Source organism: Numenius arquata, chromosome 22 (assembly GCF_964106895.1).
Source record: "Numenius arquata chromosome 22, bNumArq3.hap1.1, whole genome shotgun sequence".
In the NCBI taxonomy this organism is placed as follows: domain Eukaryota; kingdom Metazoa; phylum Chordata; class Aves; order Charadriiformes; family Scolopacidae; genus Numenius; species Numenius arquata.
Window position 1 is genome coordinate 3,194,453 of NC_133597.1, and position 15,145 is coordinate 3,209,597.

The 15,145-nt window shown below is 43.2% G+C and overlaps 1 protein-coding gene across 1 annotated transcript in view; it reads left to right on the forward strand.

The window, feature by feature from the left end:
• The first annotated feature begins 501 nt into the window (after nt 1–501).
• Nucleotides 502–15,145, forward strand: part of ARHGEF12 (Rho guanine nucleotide exchange factor 12) — a 73,630-nt gene continuing 58,986 nt past the window's right edge. Inside the window, exon 1 of the mRNA XM_074162455.1 lies at nt 502–647. Within this exon, the coding sequence (XP_074018556.1) occupies nt 616–647 (32 nt within the window). The 5' untranslated portion in view covers nt 502–615. The remainder of the gene's footprint in view (nt 648–15,145) is intronic.

The window sequence follows — 15,145 nt, forward strand, 5'->3', positions numbered from 1 at the left end:
CGCGGCGGCCCTGAGGACAGCGGCAGCCGGCGGGGCCCGCCGCCCGCCCCCCGCGGGCGAGAGGCCGTAAAGAGCGGCGGGGAAGGGGCCACCCCGCGCCCGGCAGGCACCCCCTCCCGCCGAGAGCCGGCCGGGGAGCGGGGCGAGCGGCCCCGGGGAGCCCCGCCAGCAGCCGGCCCCGGTTTTCCCTGCTGGCCTGCCGCCTGCGCGGACAGGCGGGCTTCCCCTCCGCCCCGAAACTCCGCACCGGTGAGGATTGACTGCTCCGGAAGATTTTCTTGGCACGCGTTACTTTTCCCCTCTTCTTTGGGGGAACAGTTTGGTTTGTTGTTTGGTTTTTTTGGGTTTTGTTTTTTTTTTTTTTTTTGAGTTTTTTCTTGAACATCCCCACACCTCACTTCCGTGGTCTGGATATTCTGGGTGACTGCAAGAAGAGTTTTGGAATTTTTTTTTTTTTTTCCTGCCCTTGAACTGAATTTGCCCTCTGTGCATGCCTCTTCTGGAGCAAGGCTGGATCCTGAACCTCAGTGCATGTGGGGGGCAAAGCCTCGTTAATATTCTTGCAGTAATAGTAAAATGTAAATTGGATAATACGACTTCTTGCCAAAGGCTCCAATGAGTGGCACACAGTCCACAATCACGGACAGGTCAGTATAAAATAAGATTTCCTCCTTTTTTTTTTTTTTTTTTGCTTCTAAAGTCTAGGCTCTTCCCAGAGCTCGTCACTTTCCATCTGAAAGTGACTGTGTCAGACGGGATCAGAAAAGCAGGATTAAAGCTGAGTTCCTGGGAATCGGTACGTACCTGGGGTGGCTGACTGTCAAGGCAACTGGGTTAACTTTGAAACTGGAGTATTTCAAGTCCAACAGCTTTCAAGCCTTCCAGTCTGACTTTGTCAGAGCCAGGGATTGTAATTCGGCTTTTAGGATGGGTTGGTGCTGGGAGAAACACCAAAAGGAACTGTTTCTGCGAGAAGTTAAAGTAGGAAAAGTGATGAGAGTTTAGGATACAGCTCGAGTCTGAACTCAAACGGTGTAGAGGATGCACTTGCTTCTCCTTAGGTCAGGCATTGTAGCCTTCCAGAGAGGGGTCACCTCAGGTGAGGGCAGGAAGGGATAGTTGATGAGCAGGAATGTCTGCTGGTGTCTCCACTACCTTAGCAGTAATCTGGTCCTTGCTTTTAGATACCTGCTCAGGCCTCTGGGCTTCTCTGCAGGTGCTGCCATGTGCATTTCATTAGCAGTCTGGGATTCTCTTGCTGGTACTGGGATGCTTCCAAGGCAGGGGAAAAAATGTATTTTCTATTGTGAAGAAAAGAAAAAAATCAAGTGGGAAACCTCTCGTGCTTTTGAGACAGAAGTACGGAATGAGTGTCTTCATGTTTTTTTGACAAGAGGAAAATGTACCTTTTTTGACTCTTGTAAGCTGAAAAAGCTTCTCTTTTATTATGTATTTTATTATATTCTCCTTTATTGTGCATATTGGGGGGGTTAAGGTTTGAATGTATGTGACAAAGGCCTTTCTGCTTAGGTTTTTAATGACCAATAGGAGCAGTTGTGGCGCAGACCAGAACCCAGGGCTGGGACAGAGAGATGATGCTTTTGGGTGCCCGAGATCACCTTTTAGACTCCAGGTGTGGGCAGGAAAGAGAGGGAGCGTGGTTCTCGCTTCCACTTAGGCCTCGTTGTGACTCCACTGTCTTAACAGACGGTACAGTGCCTGAGCAGGGTGAAAGGCAGCTAAGAATCATGGATAGTCTGTGTTTATGGCTGTTCATGGAGTAGTGAGTCTTTGAAATGCACGGTGTCCTATGTTTGTACCAGCGGTATAGGTGACAAAAGAAAACTCCTAACTTTTTTCTCTTTTGCGGGGCGTGTGCATGAGAGATTCTTGAGTTGCAGGATATTTTTTCTTCTGTACCAGACAAGACAGTGACAGGAAAAAGAAGGTGGAATTTCAGTGGTTTTGTGAGAATTTTGTCAGGTCCTTAAGAGCGGGTGTCTGATGGCAGGTTGCAAGATATCAAAAAGAATGACAGGGTTTTCATACTAAGCAGCAGTTACGTGATGCATGGGAAGGAAAAGCATGAGGACAGGGAATTTAGTTGGCTTGTTAGTAAAACAAAATACTTTCCATTATTGAATTGGAACAGCCAAATTGAAAATGCAGCGGAGACAAAAAAATGTCTCATTTCCTTTTGCTTTCAGTCATGTCGAGAGGATGTTTCTGTTTGGTGTTCCATTAAGGTTTTGGTTCAAAAGACTTTTGATGTCAGGTAAGGAGCTGTCTCCACAAGCCTGGCAGCTGGAGTTGTGTGATGTTCTAGCAGCGGGGTTGTGTGATGGTTGGGGGAACATGGGGAAGCGGGGCCTGGCCTTGTCACTGCTCTTCTCTCTGGCCTGAAGGAACCCCAGCTCTGGGGGTGCCGAGGGAGTTCAGTCGTCCTGGCCCATGTATTCCCTGGCTGAACCTTTCAGCAGAGCACTGGATATGGTGGTTGGTGCGTGTTCTCATCATGTCCTTTTCATCTACAGCACTGTGCAGGATCTGGAGGAGGGTGTTTCTCGGTCACTGCTGTCCCAGCAGTCCATTGGTGAAGAGCTAGCTTTCCCAAGCAGTCTCTGTATTGCCTCTTTAAATCTGGCTCTCGAGCTTGGAATGTAAAGCAGGTGCATATAAATAAATTCAATGTTTCTAGTGTCATTAGATCTACATGGTATAAATCATAAGACGCATTCAATTCTCTCTATTTATCAGTGACCTTCCTTGGTGGGAGCGAGTTGGGTTCTGCCTTAAAACAGCAGAACCCAGCTTGCGTCTGTGCCAAATGGTATTATGAATATAATAGGGTGGCATGGGCCTGCATTTTTCTCCATGTTAGCTTTATGTACTTGCATTTTACATACAGATAGCTGCTTAAATCCCTGCTACAGACAGCAAATATTTCCTTTTGTATCCCTTCAGTTTAAGATGGCCATCATACCGTGTGTTTTGATAGCTGTGTGACATTTCCGTGTCACACTTGTCCCATCCATTACGTGTTTTTTGTCTTTGTGCGTTCCTGTTGATGATGCCATGTATAAAGTAAATTAGAAGGAATGTATGAATGGCCATTTCTGGTGCCATTCTGTAGCCAGTACGATAAATGATGTTTTAACTAAGTTTTTCATTGTCTTTTTTTTTTCTCGTAGTGTTTTTTTCTTTTTAAAAAGAGTTTTTTTTAAAAAGTGTTTTTTTCTTTTCTTTTCTTCTGTTTAACGGATTGTAGTGTCTGAGACTATACTGAAATACAGTCATGCCAGTTCACATCTCATGTGGACCAAACCTTAACCCATTTAATTTTGGTAATACTTGGGCTTCATCTCTGAGTTGAATTCTGTTATCCAGCTGGCTCTTGAAGCAACATCATTTTCTTGCATCTTTTTCCTCCAATGTCTTAAAGACTGGAGGGAAGTGAGTGCCTGGGGAAATGGGGGAATACCAGGTATTAAAGAAAAAGACAGAACAGATGTTAAGACTTCCGAGAGCATAGTGACTGTTCAGCAAAGTTACTGAAGAAGCATCTGACACGTGCTGTTCCCTGTCAGCTACTCAGCATTTGGAGAAACATGTAAAGGGTGCTGGCAGAAAAAAGATTATCTTGTAGTACTTGAGATTTAGAAATACAGAAGCAAAAAGTGGTCCAGGGTAGCCATGTGTGGCTTCTGATGGTGTGAGAGAGGCAGAACTTTAAGCAGTGATACTTACTTCCCCTTCTCTCTTTCAGGACGCTCTTTTACTTTGTCAGCTGCTTCTTTTCATTACCCTGTAGCCCAGCGGACCATATCAAACAATTCATCTTCAGCCTTATTGCTCTGCCACTTTATGTTTGTAAACATTTACACTCTCTTAATTTAATCCTCTCTCAACTATGCTGTATTTGTTTAGAGGCCTCCTAAGGTGGCATTTATCTTGCTTAACTTAATAAGTCTTTGAAGTAGACATCTCTATCTAAGCTGGTCTAGATTGCCTTTATAGTAAGTGGAAGAAAATAGGCACGTCTAGAGGACCATTCCTCATCCTAAAGTAGGTATCTAAAATTGGTCAGGTGAATGACAAAATGCCTGCTAGTCTTCATCCAGCTCTGGATTTAGGTGAGATTTGTCATACCTTTCTGCCTGAAAATTTCTATTTTTGTTCTTCCTCAAAATTCCTGTCTAGCGCTAGGTTGGATGTTTGCTGGATGCCGTTTTGGAAGGGGAATATTGGACTCAGGGGCCGTGTAAGGCTGGCCTTGGGACCTCACTGTGGGTGAGGTAGGGTATGTAACATACCTACAGGGTAGGGTATGTTAGAGGAGGTGTTTTCCTGTTAGTTCTGTGAGACTGCATGTGAGCGTGCCCGCCTTCGCTCGCTTCAGAGCTCTGCTGGCCCGGACGCACTGGGGCAGGCCGGCTGGCTTTGGGCGTTGCTCTGTTCTGCCGTTTGTGGCAGGCGACACATGGCTGAGCGAGATAAGGGTTTTATTCTTTGCAAGGACAGACTGGGGCCGGGATGAAATTCGGCCATTTGCAGGCTCTGGTTGGCCACTAAAGGATGATCAGAACTCTGCTGTATCCTGTTATGACACTAAAGAAACATTTGTATGCAATTAATTTTTTTTTCCCCTCATAGTTAACTGTATTTTTCTTCCTGTAACCATTCCAAACGTGTTGCAGAGTTGAGCAATTGCATGGCTGCAGAACTTGCTTTATGTTTCTTTCTGTTTATTAAAGCACAATAAAAGAAAGGAAGATCTCGCTGCTTTCGCAGTACCTTGTTGAGGAACTGATGACTCTTCCTCTGCACTTGCTTGCAAATGAGTTTTATTTATAACAGTGCTGTAGTTTCTGTTGCTATGATTGGAAAACAGGAGAGGTAGAATTTACACATAATTACCCTTGAGAGGTTTTAATTGCCGATTTGCTCCTGACTTGGTACTAAAATAGACCCTAATTGCTTCTTATCTGCTTAGATGCACTTTCCCTGTCTTTGGCTGTTTCTAAGTCCCAGTAGTAACTGGGACTTCTTTTACTGTGTGGTGGGAAAAAGGGTTTTAATTTTTCCAGCAGGATAAGGGTAAGAACTCCATAGAAAGTCATGCCTTAGTGTTATTGAGTAGCTAGATGTTATTATCATGCATTTATTTGATGAGTAGAGTTTGCAAGATCAAATATTTATGGAAAGTGGGCTGCAGCACGACGTCTGTTTCTATGGACTAAGAAGTGTAATCGTCACTGAGGCAAGTCTTCTTGTGCTTTCTATTGTTGTGCCTTCACTATGTTTGCAAATTAGTAGTTGACATAGTCTGTGCATAAATTCATTTTTTTAATTTTGATTTTATTGAAGCTGTCAGAAGAGAGTGCTGTCTGTGATGTTTACTACTGGCTAGGGAGTGAATGCTACCAGTTCGTGCTGCATAGTTTATTAGGGTTTTTACTGGAGACAGAAGTTGAGGTGAGCTTGATTTTCTAGTTTTGAATAGAGCTGTGGGCGTCATGATTATTTGGGTGGAGGCAGGAATGATATTTCATCTGTTAACCCAATTGTATAACTCTCCCTGTGCACATAACTCCTATTATGGCATTTATTAGTGTTTCGAATGGATAGATTAGGAACGGGACTGGGATGCAGGCTACTTCAGTTTTAAACTTTTAAAACTAGATCCACAGGAATCAGGGTGCAATACATTTAGCAGCAAAAAAAAATAATTACTCGCCAGACGTAATTATGAAAAGCCTAGAGGGTGTGAGGGGTTGCATGAAAAGTCTGGAGAAACAGCCTGGTGATAATCTGAGCTCTTCAGATACTGTTCTTATCAAAGTGATATCCATAGGGGCCTAGGTACACGTGAAACATATAAACCGTGCTGCAAGACGGAGAGATCTCTTTGGTTTCTCCAGCCTGATATAGTCTGTTCTACAGAGAACTCTTAGACTGGGTAGTGTTTGAGTCCTGGTACTGCATGGACACAACTAATGACTGTCACGTATGGGTTGTCCTCCTCCGTGTTGCGCTCCTCCTCTTCCTGTGCACAATTGTTTGCACGTTGGAGTGCTTTAAGATGACCGTTGGGTTTTGTTAATGCCTGCTGCTGGCCTGTTCAGAGATGCCTGAGAAGAGACACGCATCTTACCTTTGGAGCAGAAGTTACTGAGGTCACCGGTGAGCTTTGGGGGTGTTCATTCGTGATCTTCTCAGACCAGCCTTTATAAAACTGCATTCTGTGTTGATGAGTGTGACCCATATAGGAGTAGAATTTCTTGGTCCTTGAGGGTGGCAGCATTGATCATAGTCTTCCTACTGGAAATCAGAGTAGTTTTCTATATACTCTCAGAACTGTTCTCTATCATATCGTAAAAATAGTGATTGAGGCATTGAAGATTAGTTGGCAGTCCATCTGAAGGCACTGCAGGGCATTCATGTATTTGCCTGGGGAAAGCAGTGCAGACACCTGTTCCAGCTGTTTTACATATTTCATGACTATATCCCGAGATCTTTTGATTATTTCAAGAACTGGGGTGTCCTTGTAAATTCATGCCTTAAGCATTTAGTGTGAATCCTGTTCAGTGAGTAGCTTCAGTGCCTGCTTCTGTTCCTCTGCTTTCCCAGGAAGCTTTGGAATATAATCAACAGGATTTTTGACATTAACTGTTTTTTCCCATTTTCTGGGAAAAATGCGTAGTGTCTGTGTAGCATTGTTTGCCTCTCGTGGTTACAACTGTCATCCCCCTCCACGGCCAGCCCAGTGCAATAGCTTGTAGTTATGCAAAGTGTTTCAAAGAGGAGCAGTGTTTTCCTTGGTCTGGAGACTGAATTCTCCACTTAAACCTCTAGGTGGTCCTTCTGGGTCACCGGGGAAGTATGTTGACTGTGCTGCTTGAAAGATAAGCTTAGGCCCTTGCTTTCAAGGCTTTATCCTCCAGGTTTCTCGTTCAATACCTCTTCCTTCCCTCTGAAAATTAGCAGTAGGAGACTTACTAATGAATCCCATTTGTGTTATCCCTGAATTTCTAGACTGGGTGATCTGAGATGCTAATAAAAACGCTTCTTGTAACATTCCTCAAATATTCCTCTGCCTAAGTACTCTCCCTTCTTTCACTCTAGTCCTGATATTTTATCTGCTTTGAGATAACTAGATCTTTCTCGTGTGAGAGATGTCAATAGCACTACCAGAAAATAGACTTGAATGCATACTTTCTGGTAGGTGCTGCTGTGTTCTGTTCTGGGGCCCTGTTCTGGATAATTACTAGGTTTAAAGAATGGAAGTGTTAGTTCATGTGTCGGCTTGATTAAACTAAGGGTCAGGAGCCTGGATGTAGATAATGTCTTAACGTCAGAAGAGAGGGCTCAAAACAAGGACGGAGGAAGGAGTAGCAAAGTAGTTAGTAAAATGAAAAGGGATGTAAGACCCACAACGTTTGATTAAGAATGTACAAGGGATAAAATACAAGGCAGGATGCACACAAAACAGGGACAGCACGCTTAAAAAAAGACAGGAAGAAACAAGGTTTACTCGTTTTTCTTTTAAAAGAAAACATTTAAAAATAAATGTATTAAAAATGACAGGAAAAAGCAGTGTCCTTATGTTTAAAATGTAAGCATAAGTATAAATAGTAGAAACAAAACAAACAATGCGCAGACTGTGACATTCACAAATCGTCTACTGAACATCACTTATGCTTTGTTATTACTCTGCATCCTTTCCTTGAGTATTTTCAGTATTATGTCTGTTTAACTTCTAAGACCAGTGGGCAGGAACCCTTTCTTGCATAGTTGCACCATTTAGCCAAGGCTGACGGTAAATAAGAAACCTTGCTGTTTACATTTAAGCAAACGCTTAAATATTATCTATGTGGCTATTTTAAGCTTTGTTTTGACAACACTGTAACTTCTGGGCTCTGTGATGTCAGTTGGTAAGGTACTTCATTTAATTGCTCTGGCACTGGAACAGCAACTGAATGGTGTCCTTCCTGAGGCTGAATACTGTTGAGGTGGAAAAGATCCTAAGGCATAGCACGTGAGTTCCTGTTCTTGAAATAATTTGGTTGTAATCTGTCTGGATCATTGTCATATTAGCACTGTCAAATGTCCTGCTGAAGGTAGGCGGTGTCCCTTGCAGGACTCTGGCCTGCTAACGGTGCGTGCTGTCCTCCAAGTGGCACTTTGGTTCAGAAAAACTAAACCTTTTATGATCAGGGGACAGGACTATGTAAAAGATGGACTGAACTGTGTGAATTGAGCATAAGGGACTCTTCTGGTGGTTATAAAGACATTACAGTGTTGATGCTAGAAACCTAAGGGAGGATCCCAGATTATGGGAGTTCTTGGTTGCTCTCAGTTGGCAGAAGAAATGTGTATGCAAGGGCAAGACTTGAGCTGGTTTCCATCCTGAGCTCTTGAAATACGTATTTGAAGTCTCCAGAGATATTGGTGGAAATCTTAATTTTATCCAAGTGCTGTTGTTCCTTGAAACCGTGAGTAGCAGCACAACTATGCTGCTTTATGTGAGAAGCTTGAATTGATTTGCAGACTGTGAATCCTGGTTTGTGGTATCACAAGCAATCATTTTACCAAGAGCTTGGGTAACTTCCTAAGATGAACGAGTAACCTAAGAAGAGTTAGATACTCTTTTATGGAGTCCTGTGAGCTGTACTGCTGGAAGGGGGCTGGAGGGCTTAGGGGGGACCTGAATTGACCTGAGCAAGTGTTTCCCAGTCTGGAGGAAAAGACCCATCTATTTAATAAAGCAGTAGGCTGATCCCAGACAGGTACAGGATTCTGAGTCCACCACTCCCATAAACATGCAAGCTTCAACCTGTAGGCCTACCTGAAGTATCTGATGGCTGCTTGAAAGTCTTTTTACCCTGTTACGATAGTGGCTCTTAGTGTAGCTTATTGGCAGCACATCAGACAAGGCGTCTCCTCTCAGTACTCCTGTGGCACCATTGCATGGTGAATATTCTGATGAGTAGGGACTGAGAGCAAAGCTACCAGAAAAGTGTTGGAAAAAGGAGAAAAAGAAGAGAATTGCAGGAGGGAAGCTATAATGGGCAAAGAGAAAAAGGAAATAGGAAAAAGCTGCAATGCAAGACATGGGAAAGTCAATAGGAAATGAGTGAGAGGGAGAGAAATGGGAGAGGTGGTGGCAACTGCTAGATAGGAGAGAGGTTTCCTGTCTCCCAGTGCATTCTGAAGGCACACGTCAGCCATAAAGGACCAAGACCTGCTGGTGTACGGCAAAAACCCCTGACAGGCAGGGCTACAACTGTGCTGAGTTTTCTGTGGACTGAAGATACATGTTTGGTGTCTGGGAGCACCCATCCATTTCTTGATGAGGCTGTGCTGATACTGTTTGGGACCAGAAAACTCTTCCAGCCATTGTATCACCTTCCAAAATTTTGATCTGGTATGAGTGACAGCAAGTCCCATATGATGGCATTTGAGCCGTGACGATAATAATTCCTGTTCTTTCGATAAATGGCTTTCAGAGTTGGTGCTTGCAAGTAAGAAAACAATGCGGTTTTCTGATCTGTGTCGATAGGACAGCCTTTTCCGCCTTCTGAAAAATTATGATTATGCGATGTCCCAAATTAGGCAATGACTTCAGCCATAAGTAAGTTGTTCTTCTCAGATTGTTCCTGGTTCTAAAAGAGTGATTTTCCCCACTGCTGCAGACTGCCATATAGCCATCTAACCTGACTTAGGTAGACCGCATCGTAACAACTTTGAAAAAATATTCAGGGGGAACTGTAATAGAGAGAAGGGGATGAATTTATATGATTTGAACTCCGTAAATGTAAGGGGGGAGGGAGTGATGGTTTATCAGAAATACTTCTGTGTCAAGGATAAAAGTTCTTAGCATAGAGATCTCGAAATGATGAACTGCGGCTCTCAAGCTGGCAATTTGTTCTTGCTGTCTGTTGAGAGACATAAAATGATAGGTTGTGGTTTGCCCTGCATAGTCCCTGCGGTTTCAGTAGCGGAAGTGGTTCATGTGGGTGCAGATCTGATCTTAGCAAATGAACAAGCTCAATCATTTTGGGTGGTGGAGGTGGTATGGGGATACTGCAGAGAGAGAGCCCTTCGCAATTGTTGTGGGATTTTCTTTGTTGTAAGGATGCGTCCAAGTCTGTAGGGTGCCGGCAGAATGAATACCTTTGTCACAGACTCTTCTCTACCCTTGAGTTATAATAGAGCCTTCAGCAGTAAAAGCAAATATCTTGTGATAGTTTGGAAATGGGTACATGATCTGAAAGAACTTTGCTCTGTATCTGGTCTAGTTGCTTCAGCAGCGGGTGCCTTGGTGTTCTGAGTTGGATAATACTTACCCAACGGCTGGGAAGTCTGATGTTGCCAAGCGCTGTAGCCCTTCAAGTAGTATCGAAAGCCCCGTTTTACGCTCAGATTTGTCAGGTCTGTGAAGTTATGTAAAATGTTCAGCCCGCTCACATTATGGAAATTGTTGTGAGACTAAAACCCTGTAATACTTAGGGCGGTGGAGGGCGGGGGGGAAGACAAGCATACTTTTCTGTTCTTCCAGTGTGGAAAGATGTAGGAATGTTGGTGATAGCTTTAAACGCTGGAGTGTTGTTTACTTTGGCTGTTAACCAGTGCAACTTCAGCTGTATGTATTGCATAGCAAACCTTGACCTCCTCTCCCTTTTCCTTTTAGTAGGCTTATTATCAGGTTTTGCACTCATCAGTGAGACATTAACTATGTTTTTTGGTGTCTGCACCTGTTCACCCCTGCCTTTGACTCCCCCTTTGTAGATGGGGTATCTGGCTGTGCCCTGGCCCTAGTCATCCAGAGGCGCAGTCTCTGGTTTAGGCCAGAAAACCACTTTTTTCCTGGTAGTGTGAACTGTGCTCGCCCGGTTGTGAGATGCAGCGATGCTGCCTGGGGGTGCCAGGCAAAGGGGAAGAGTCGCTGCCTGCTGATGGGGGCCTGTTTTGACAGTTAGCACCAGCCGGGCTGGAGGAGGCTCTGTCTCTCAGTACAGCTCCGCGTCACGTGTAAAGCAGAAGGAGATAATTAAGCTGAGCTGGAAAGGAGAGAGGAAATAGCCTTGCAACAGGTTTGAGTTTTGGGCAGCCTGCAAATGCTCTGGCTGGAATTCAGCCAGATGGAGAGAACCTGCTGCCCCTTTCCCTCCCCCTTTTCTTTTTTTTTAATAGATTTTTTTTTTTTTTTTTATCATCGCGGCACTGTGGCTGCTGGGAGGCAGCTTCACTGAGCTTGCTTGCTTACTGCAATGACAGGAACATTACAGTAGCTTGGAGTGTGCTGAAAATCTGCCTCCATCTGTTGCTCTTCATATATGGAGAAAATGGCTCCTTCAAATCTATAACATGCTGCTTGGAATATTGATGGATTTTGATCATTTGTCGGATCAGCAAATGGCTTCAGAAACTTGCTGAAGTTTACTCCACCAAAATAAGTTGGTTCCTCTGCTTCTGTTGGCAAGTGGGAATATATTTTCCCCCAAATAAGCGCTCATTTCGAGTGTATGTAGGGATTTAGTGGTGGTGGTTGTTGTTCTTTTTTTAAATGCAATGTCTTTTAGATCAAAGCTGTAATTGGCCCCAAAAGAGCATTTCAACAGCTAGGTAAAGAGGAAAAAAATAAAAAAGAACATAGAAATAATGAGGTGGTGTTTGGGTTTTTCTGTTTGTTTGTTTAAAAAAAAAAAAAGATATTTGTAATTGGTTGTGAGGACAGGCACAAAGGGAATCTGGACACTTCAAACAAGGAGTCTTCTGTTCAGGGACCTTGTTTATTTAAATCCTCATGTGAAATCTTTTCATCTTCTTCTCAAAGTTGTATTTGGATCGGTTTGCTGTGGTAGTAAATTTGAAATACAATGATTAGCTGTATGGCAACCGCTCAAATATCTGGGACCCAAAAATGGAAAGCTTGTTTCCTGTGGGATTTTAAGAAATACTTTCTCGGTCATACTAAAGCCAGTGGCATTCCTGAAGGTGGTCGCCTGCTCCGAGAATCCGTGAGCGCTGCATCCTCCCTTTGTCTCCCTTACCTCTCCAGCTGTGCGCGCGCTGGATATAGATGTCGGGCTGCGTGAGTCTGGCACAGGAATAACAGATCTGTGGGGCAGCCCTTTGTCAGTGACAAATGCTTTGGCTGTCACCGTGGCCCCAGGATCTGTTTCTCAATGGCAGGCAACCCAATTCAGTTGCTTGATAATGGGCAGGAAGAAATGCCCAGCAGCAAACAAATTTTGTCTCCTAAGACAGCGAGCTGCCTCTGCTCTCCCCCTCCTCGCTCTCTTCCGTCACGTGGAGATGTTTGCTTTAGATTAAAGCACTTCTGGTGGCATCCTGGTGGTTTCCATGCTGCAGTGGGTCTGATCACATATATTCCATTTCAGAACCCCGGGCAGAGAATAACCTTGGGAGAAATTGTCTTACTGTGGACCATTCACAAATTTAAAACTGTATTTCCCTGCCTGATTTAATGCCCTGGGTACTGATGTTTTGCTGGTGACCAGGACTTAATTTTTATGTTTGCAAGTTTCTTGCATATGTGGTATCTCGAATCATCTCGGTTACTTAAACTCAGCTGTTGGTTATGGTGATAACACAACATTTTGTTTAATCCTGTGAGGGTGTTTGACTGTGGACAACTGCTGATGGGTAGTGAACAAGCTCAGTTAATGGTGTCGTGGAAATTGGAGAGGGAGGTCTGTATATTGGCATTTGGAGCATGCTTTGATTCAACATTGAGGGAGTTGTGGTTTCTCGCAAGCATGGGTGACTCTCAGATCTAGCTGATAAGAGGAACAAGTGCATTAAAGTTTCTGTAGGTTAGCTGCGTCCATGCTGTGCTTAAATGGAAATGATAATACTTAGCTTTGTATATTTGATGATCAAATCTTATCGGAAAAGTAGCTGCAATTACTGTTAAAATTTGCCTGGTTTTAGCACTATTGCCCCTCCAGAGGCTAAAGCAGGAAGTCTCTCGTGAGGCTGTGGCAGCACTGGGCTTGTGAGCAAATATTAAAAAATTCAGATGAATCAGCTACCAGGCCCCACTAAAGTGCTGGCCTGCCTTTTTGAGGAAATGTGCTGTCATAATTACACTGGTATAACGAGCTATGTGAACACTCCTGCTTTGGGATTGCAAAGTAAGAGGCAGATGCAGTGTTGTAGTTCCAATGGTAACGCTTTCAGGGAAGATCTAAAACCTTCTTTTTCTCCCTGCTCATCTCCCGACCCCTTGCATGGCTCCGGTGCTGTGCTTTAGGCATGGTAATTGCTGTGAAGGGGGAGATGGAGAGCCCTGGAAAAGACTGTTGATTATGCATTGGCTTTAGGGCAAAGGAGAAATTGTCAATAGGACAGACTCTGAAATAAAATTAATTGCAGGGGAGGTAACTCAAACTGGTATTCGGCTGATAGACAATGTCTGGAAACACTGCGGACTCTAAATATCGGTGGTTGTATGTTCCTTGTCGCCCTGAAGTGATGAGAGAATGAAAGTACATTCTAGTGCAGTAAAGAAATGGATCTCTACGTTTTCAGAGGCTGGGGCTATGAATACAGGTATTGCTACCTTGCATTTTGTTGATTTGTTTGGGTTTTTTTTAATTCCCCCTGCTTTTAGAATTTGGGAGTGTAAGGGCTACAGACGCAGACAGTGCAGGAATGAAAAAGCCAGTGCTGACTTGCTTATGGGGTGGACGTTTTGTTGCAGTTCATGTCCTTTAATTTTTTTCTATGTATTGTACTGTAAAGCAGGGCTGGGGTGAAGCCTGTGGTGAGTTGAGAATGACCTGCAAAATCCTTGGGAAAGAATATGAAGCTCCCCCTCTCCCACCAGTTCTTGCTATATAGTGAGCAGTTGGTAGAGGTTTTTTAGGCCTGAAAGGATTTATTGCTGAAAATGTCCAGCTCTAGAGTGTACTATAACAAGGTGTTGAATGCTAAAACTGTGTTATTGTGTTTTTATCTCTTTGAATCATGACACAATTTTAGCAACTATGTTCAGCAGTTTGCTATGAATGAGAGAGATTTTGTCTTAGAAAAGTGGAGTGTCCTTGTTCTCATTTTTCTCTCTTCTCAAATTGTCGACTATACAATAATTACTTGTCTCTCTCTTTGGGTTAGTATGCTGCTTTGGCATTGATTCAAGTTTGAATTGAATTTAGTGACTGACATAAATACCATATTTTGGAGCTGTTTTGGGGGGCTTTTTATTCATGGCAGACTTACTGGAATTGGTTGAACTTAATTCAATGACAGGATAAGCAAAAATTTGTTTAGATAGGCTGTTCTGAAATGTTTCATGCCTTCAAAAATTGTTCATGATAAAAGATCAAGGAAGGAAACAGTATGACCTTTTAAATGAAGCTCCATATATCCTATTTTCCTATGCCAGAAGTCAGCCCAGACAATGAGACTGAAAGAATTGGGGTTCTCATTCATAAAGGAGCTTTCAGTTTTTGCTTTTACAGATAGGTAATTTTTTTTTTATTGTGTCACAGCTTTAGCAGACTTTACAGATGGGTTTTGATCAGTTTCCATGTTTGTACCACAACTTTCTTATTTTAATTACTGTCTGTAGGAAATTGTCCAGTAACCTGTTGTGTGTCACAGTAGAAAATGGTGGGTCCTTCTGCAATGTTTTCTTTGGTTAGTAGATTCTTTATTTCAGTAATATCTTTTATTAGCAAATGCTTGCGATTAACAATTGTGCTTAAAGTTTTAATGGCTTCAATGTTTTCTTATTTGAAGGTGATTTTTTTAAGCACTGCATTTTGCTTAGGGTTAACGCAGCCATGCATTAAAAACAGACAGATGTGGTTCACTCTTGTAATGATTGACTCTGTAAAGTAGGTTGCCGGTCTAATCCTTACTTGTGCTGATACGTACTTTTCAGTCAGCTGGCTGGAGCCCGGAAGGTGGGTTTTGTTCAGAGCAGAGCTACAGGATTTGTATGGTGAATCATTCAGTGAGATGTATAATAAATGGGGTTGTAGCTCAAGCAATAGAGAGCTGTTATATTTTCTTATCCTCTAGCCCTGCATTCGTATTTTTCCCACCCTGCTCAGTTCATCAATTTCTCTTGTGTCTAAATCCTCCTTGCTTTTTCCTTTGTGGGTAGTAC